Genomic DNA, 7297 nt, shown 5'->3' on the forward strand with positions numbered 1-7297 from the left:
AAACAAGTGAAAGTGCAATGTTGAAAGCAAAAAAGAGGAAATTTACAAACTGGAGATGGGAAGTCTACTAATTATGAAACCAAATCCCATGATGTTTTATCTTAAAATGTCATTCATTTACACATTAATAATGATGTGATTAAATCCCTGAACTGTTACTGACTGCATTTGGGTTCTGTTCCTTCTTGCCTTGCATGAACCCTTGTGACAACAAGCAAAAAGGAGATGGATATGAAAAAATAAAAACAAACTTTTATTATAAAACTCAATGACAACAAAAAATAGCCTGTCAACTCTTGTGTTAGTACACTGAACAAATGTATGTCGCACTGCAGAGTGCTCATTTATGAACACATTTTTTATAAGCACTAATTAAAAGACATTTGAAATTGAATTTATTACAAATTCTACAACTAGACATACAAAATCAGCTAGCTTCTTTAAACAATGTTATGCACTTATCTTTTATAAATATATTAAGAACAACAGTGTGCAGAAACATTCATGCAATCTGAACAGGACGGTTGTCAATCCATGGTAATGTGTTATTTGATATGAACAACAGGACTTGGCCAACACACTGCAAAAACACCTGGGGGAAATAGCCCAGTTCTGATAATCTAGTCCCCCTATTAAGCTCAGTGAGCTTTAATCCAGAACATCTATGTCTTGCTCAGTGTGCTTGGACAGAGGAGGCTGTGGTTGCTGCCTTGATATCAGCTCCTCTTGAAAGAGGTCTGGGGGTGGCTGAAGGGTGAAGAAGACCGGCCTGCAATCCTGACACATTAAACAAATGCATACAATTTTATTAAGTCATTGCAGCAGTATTTTTTACTTTACAGCTGGCCTTCAGTATTCAAAGAGGAACGGCCACTTACAGCAGGAGGTACAGGCTCTGGTGGCGGCGGATAATGCACAGCATGCGACTGGAAGTGGGGGAACATCAGGGGTCCATGGAGGCCGTCGTTGAGAAGCCCAGCAGGCACGGGTGGCAACCATGGCATGTTGAACAGGAGGTTCGGACACGGTGCGTAGCTGCTGGGGTACTGACCTGACATGGTAAACGGAAAGTGAAGAACGGGCAGATGTGCATTCTGGCCAAATTCACCAAAGTAAGGGGTATCTGGAGAGAAAGGTAAGATAAGTTTTTATTAATTTTGTGATTAGTGAAAAAAAAATATACTTGCTCAAAGTCAATTTTTTTCCGGACCCCTATACAATTTTGTTGTTGTTCTGCATTGGAGAACGGGCAAATGGGTTGTTATATTTACTTTCCCATTGAGCTGTTTACCTGTTCCGGCCCATTAGGCAACCTTACTGTTGAACCCTGTATACAAGCCATTATTCCTACAATCTAACATTTCAAGTATACACAATAACATTACTAGGGCTGCAACTAATTAATTCTTGATTTAATCATTTTCTATTGTTTTGTCAGTTATTCTATTATTTTGTCAACTGATTAATATGAACTGAAAATAGTGGAAAAAATACCAGTAAAGTTCTCAAAGCTCATGGTGACTCTTCAAATAGCTTGTTTTGCGGACCATAGTCCAAAACTCTAAAATATTTATTTAATTGTCATGTGTCATGTGTGTGAAGTGTGTAAGTATTACCAGCAAAATGTAGTATTTTAAAGTAAAGTGTAAGTATTTAAAGTAAATTCTGCGATCAAAAACATGGTCCCTGGCTGTCAGTGTTTACTTTTAAATGTTTTTAAAGATTAATACTAATTTATAAATAAAGTACAAGTACCTAAATAAATGTTAGTTAGATTCCACCACTGTATATGACCAAGAAAACCAGCACATCCTCACATTCAAGAAATGTGATAACCAGAGAATGGTCTTTTTTGATTGAAAAATGACTGAAACTATAAATTGTTTTTTCATACTGTAGCGGCTGATTCATTTTTGGTTGATAGCCTAATGGCTTATTCAACTGATTGTTTCAGCTGTTTTTATTGCTTTTTTCAACCTAAACCTATCTTGTGGTAATGATGAATATAATTATTTTTTATCCTTTATTAGTTGTAAGCCTATCAGTAATTATTGCACAGTGATAATTATTATCATTTGCCTGCTACAAAGTGTTTATATGTAGCCTAATAATAGTATATAGGTACAAATAGTGCTTTTTTTCTACAACAGAAAAAACTAAAAACAAATTGAGTCTTCAATGGCTAACTCGCCCTCGTCTTTCCCGCCACAACCCTTCCTCCCCATTGTTTCCCTTAGCAGCTTGCTCCACGCGCGCTGCTCAGTTCGACCACCGCAGGTGTTCCATGAATGGCCGTTGATTGCATCAGCCTCAACCAACATTCTGTTTTCTTTTAAATAAACTCCTCTCATGCTTCGCGAACGAGCTTCACTAATGTTTAACTCACAATTCCAAAAAACGTTTCACATACATAGAAAATCCCAAATTGTATCGTTTTACTCACATCCCAGCTCATGTAGCTAGGCAAATAAACAATTATGGTATAACTTACTTGTCAGACATTTTCGTTTTCGAAAAAATTGTTGTTTTGATGCGCTAAGGTTAAGTGGTCATTTTGTTGTTGTTAGTTTAGGAAGTTAGCTAGCGTTAGCTAGTTAGTTAAATTACAACAGTTCTGCTTAATGTAAGTAACTATATCTTACAGTAAAACAAGTGTAACGTTAGCGAACCATAACGCACATTAATTGATGAGGATGAAATAACGTACTAAAAGTTGTAACGTTACATGGTTTTTCCTCACTGGAAGTAAAGGGCAGCCCCTTTCGGAGGTCCAAACCCGTCACATTCGCTCCTCCAGCTGCAGGTCTGATCCTCAGATCGACAGGGCTCCGCACCGTGGCGGTTCGCTCAGGAGCCCCATCCGATGGAAGACACATCACTCCAGATGAGACCGACGGACGAACGCTTACGTCCGGGGCCGAGGCGCTCCAGGTCCCATCCCCCGCTTGTTTCCCCACGCTAACACTGGTGTGGACGCCGTGTCGCTTCTCTTTAATTTCGGGGTTATTTAGCTTTTTCTTCGGATTTCGCTGGAGGGCCGTGATGCGAGTCCGCTGTGTGATGAGATGGCACTTCCAGCATTCACATTTGAGAAAAGGACAGTACTTCATGTGACCCTTCTTCAGGACGATGATCCCATGGTGTCGGCACCTGGTACATTTCGGCTGTCGTGCAAGAATCTCATGTTCGTTGGATGACATGTTGCCGGACTGGTTGTTTGTGAAGTAAAAGACCCTCCGTTCCCACACTTTTGGGGGACTTATGACTCATTCTGAACTTTGTATAAAATGTATCATTTTCATGCGTGGGATAATAACACTATTGGCCCATGGCCAGTGACCTAGAGACCAATGAGAGACCAATGACCCTTTACCTTGTTGCTGTGCAGATAGGTTTGGTCAGCGTCTGTGGCGTTACAGCATGATAAAAACAGTTCATATTGGCTCTGTCATATTATCTTTAGGCTATTTAGTCGCGAACAGGACAACGAGAATAAGCTACGAATGAAAGTTTCACGCAAAAAATGCCGGAAAAAAGACACGACACAGCCACACAACACACTATAACTGAATGACATTTTAATTGAATAGGCCTACCATTACTTTTTACGACGTTTTTATGGCATCTTTTTGTGACACACTACTGACCTTTTTGTGATATCTTTTATGACATAATACAACATTTTGTACTTTTTTTAAGACACACACTTTTACTTTTTAGTAAGTTTTTTTGTGACTTTTTCACTTTTTTATGTGACTTTTTTATGTCGAATATTATAATTACATTCTTGACATGACATGTGACATACTATGAATTTACTTATTTGTGTTTACTACACTATTAACATTGAGCTGCTATTACTGCTGTTTTGTTGCTACTACGGTTTTCTGGTACTCAAATTAATTGTAGCCTATCTGAGTAAAATAATAATAACTATAATTCAAAATGTCTACAATCATTTCACCCTCAGCTATCTCAGCTAAAACCGTACATAGCCTATGCCTTGTCTGACGTATGAATAGATGCCTACATTCTACCAAAGAATCCCCTGCTTTGTCATTTTAATATAAACGGGACCATAATTTACTAAATGAATGTGATGTTGTATTGAAGAAGATGTGAAAGTAGCGATTGAGGCCATACACAGATTATGAACATGTCCAGTGAGGTAAAGAAGCAGACTTCTTTTTGCAACCAGTGGAGTTGGCTACACCTTTTAGGCCACAAAGCATCAATTATTTTAACTTTCTATGGTTCCTATTCCGTCTATCTGAATTGTGTTGCATTTATACAGTGGTCCCAGAAATAAAAATGCAGGATGTGATGAATGGACCAGTCAGCAGAAGACACTACCCAGGCTGAACCCACCACTCCAGTCAGTCAGTGAGAGGCTGATGGTTTGAGTACAGAGCACACACTCTCTCAAAAACACAGCTACATAAAACAGCAAAAATCTAGACACATACCAAAATTCCGCCAGAGCCGTAACCATAAAATGCCATAATAACTACAGTGTATGTAACAAAAATGTCACAATATACTATGTCATAGAAATGCCATTAAAAAGTTATTATAGTGTGAAAATTAAAATGTAATGAAGCAACTGTACTAACGTCATTCCTCTTCCTCTCAGTCATCAGACAGACTTCCGATTCAACTGTCACCTCCAAAAGTTTTCTGAAGTTGGATGGAGATGGGTTGGAAACTTTAAAGGTTGCCATCCTGACCAAAGTATGGAGCGTGGATTGGTTGCTGGAGGTGCAAGTTTACCTCCAGGGCAATGCCAAGGTGCCCTTGAGCATGGGGCCGAACACCCAACTGCCCGGGGCGCTCATCTCAGGAAGAAACCTCCTCATTCTAGCATCTCTCCATTAGTGTGTATAGCATGTATAGGTCCTGAGCATGTGTGCGTGTGTGTGTATGTCAGGCCTGATGTTTTGTGTGTGCAACTGTACTAATGGAATAAAAAATGAAAAATGTGAATTTCCCCTCGTGGGATAAATAAAGGCATGTCTTCTTCTTCTCTTCTTCTACCTAAAAAAAATGTCAACGAATGGTATGTTGAAAAAAATCAAAGTATAATATGGCAAAAGAAGTCCTAGAAAAGTTGTAGTATAGTACGTATATCAAAAAAAGTCATGAAAAGTCATGGTGTAGTATGTCAAAGAAAGTCATGGTATAGTATATAAAAAATAATTAAATGTAATATTAAAATATGTTGAAAAAAGTCATTGTATAGTATGTTAAAAAACTACTTAAAAGGTCATGAGTTTTTAATAATGAAAAATATATATTATGTTGAAAAAAATCATAAAAAGTATAGTATGTCAAAAAGTTACAAAAAGAAGTCAGAATGATATGCTAAAAAGGCATAAAAAGTCATAGTATAGGCTAGTATGTTAAAATAAACCATTAAAAGTCATAGTATGTTGAAAGAAGAACATAGTTTGTCTAAAAAAGTCATTGTACCCTATGTATTAAAAAATATAAAAGGTAATAATATAGTATGTTTAAAAAAAAGTCGTAAAAAGACATAGGACAGTATGTCAAAAAAGTCATAGAATAGTATGTTAAAAAACTTTAAAAAGTCATAGTATAGTATATCAAAAAAGATCATAAAAAGTTATTGGATAGTAGCATAGTTGTAAAAGTATTAAATAAGTCATAGTATATAGTATGTTGAAAAGGGTTAATAAATAGTATGTTAAAAAAACTAATTAAAAAGTCATAGTATAGTATGATGAAAAATATGTAGTACATAAAAAAATCATAAAAAGTAACATAAGTAAAAATCAGAATAGTAAGTCGAAAAAAATCATTAAAAAGTCATAGTATAGTATGTCGAAAGAAGTCATTGGTAAACTATGTTTGAAAAAAAAAATGTAAAAGTCATAGTATGTCATACAAAGTAATAAAAAAGTCAGTATAGCATGTCAAAAAAAGATCATGTCATTGGATAGTATGTTGAATAAAGATCATAAGAAGTCAGTATAGTATTTTGAAAAAAAGCATAGTATGCAGTAGTATGTTGAAAAATGGATCAGAAAAGGAATAATAATAGTATAGTATGTCGAAAAGTTGTAAAAAAAGTCAGAATAGTATGTTAAAAAATGCATAAAAAGTCATATAGTATGTTGAAATAAATCATTAAAAGTGGTTGTATGTCGAAAGAAGTCATTGTACCCTAGGTATAGTACAAAGTCTTAAAAAGTCATAGTATAGTATGTAAAAAAAAGATCATAAAAATGTCATGGTATAGTATGTTTATAAAAGTCATTAAAAAGTCATGGTATATTATGTCGAAAGAAGTAAGAGTGTAATATGTCTAAAAAATCAGTGGTAAACTATGTTTTTGAAAAATCATTAAAAAGTCATTGCATAGTTTGTCAAACTCAGTAATAAATAAGAGATAGTATTTTATGTTGAATAAAGTCATAGTATAGTATGTTAAAAAAGTCAGAAATACATGGTATAGTATTTTATGTTGAAAAAAGTCATACTATAGTATGTTAAAAAAAGTCAGAAAAAACATGGTATAGTATGTTTATAAAAGTCATTAAAAAGTCATAGAATAGCATGTCGGAAAAAGTAATAATACAAAATATTGAAAAAAAACAAACATGGTATGGTATGTTTTATGAAAGTTATAAAAAGTCTTAAAAAGTCATAGTATAGTATGTCGAAAAAAGTCATTATATAGTCTGTCGAAAAAAAGACATGGTATATTATGTTTATAAAAGTCATAGTATAGTATGTTGGAAAAAAAATTGTATGTTATGTTTACAAAAGTTATAAAAATTCATAGTATAGTATGTCGAAAAAAATCATAAAAAAGTCATAGTATAGTATGTTGAATAAAGAAATGGTATGTTATGTTTCCAAAAGTTATAAAAAGTCATAGTATAGTATATCGAAAAGAAATCAATAAAAAGTCATAGTATATAGCATGTCGAAAAAAATCATAAAAAAGTCATAGTATAGTATGTTAAAAAAGTCAGAAAAAACATGGTATAGTATGTTTATAAAAGTTATGAAAAGTAATAATACAGAATATTGGAAAAAAAACAAACATTGTATGGTATGTTTTATGAAAGTTATAAAAAGTCATAGTATAGTATGTCGAAAAAAGTCATGGTACAGTATGTTAAAAAAAAAAATCATAAAAATGTCATGTTATAGTATGTTTATGAAAGTCATTAAAAAGTCATGGTATATTATGTCAAAAAAAGTAAGAGTGTAACATGTCGAAAAAAGCCACCATAGTATAGTATTTTGAAAAAAATCATAAAAAGTCATA

At 34.2% G+C, this 7297-nt stretch overlaps 1 protein-coding gene across 1 annotated transcript; it reads right to left on the minus strand.

Annotated features, from left to right (window-relative positions):
• Positions 1 to 232: 232 nt before the first annotated feature.
• Positions 233 to 3393, minus strand: LOC117956919 (doublesex- and mab-3-related transcription factor B1-like). Its single transcript, XM_034892272.1, has 3 exons — positions 2708 to 3393; positions 879 to 1123; positions 233 to 777 (listed from the first exon to the last, which is right to left on the minus strand). Exons 1-3 carry the CDS (start codon positions 3198 to 3200, stop codon positions 649 to 651), a joined length of 867 nt encoding a protein of 288 aa, XP_034748163.1. The 5' UTR covers positions 3201 to 3393; the 3' UTR covers positions 233 to 648.
• Positions 3394 to 7297: the final 3904 nt, after the last annotated feature.

Source organism: Etheostoma cragini, chromosome 14 (assembly GCF_013103735.1).
Source record: "Etheostoma cragini isolate CJK2018 chromosome 14, CSU_Ecrag_1.0, whole genome shotgun sequence".
Lineage (NCBI taxonomy): Eukaryota > Metazoa > Chordata > Actinopteri > Perciformes > Percidae > Etheostoma > Etheostoma cragini.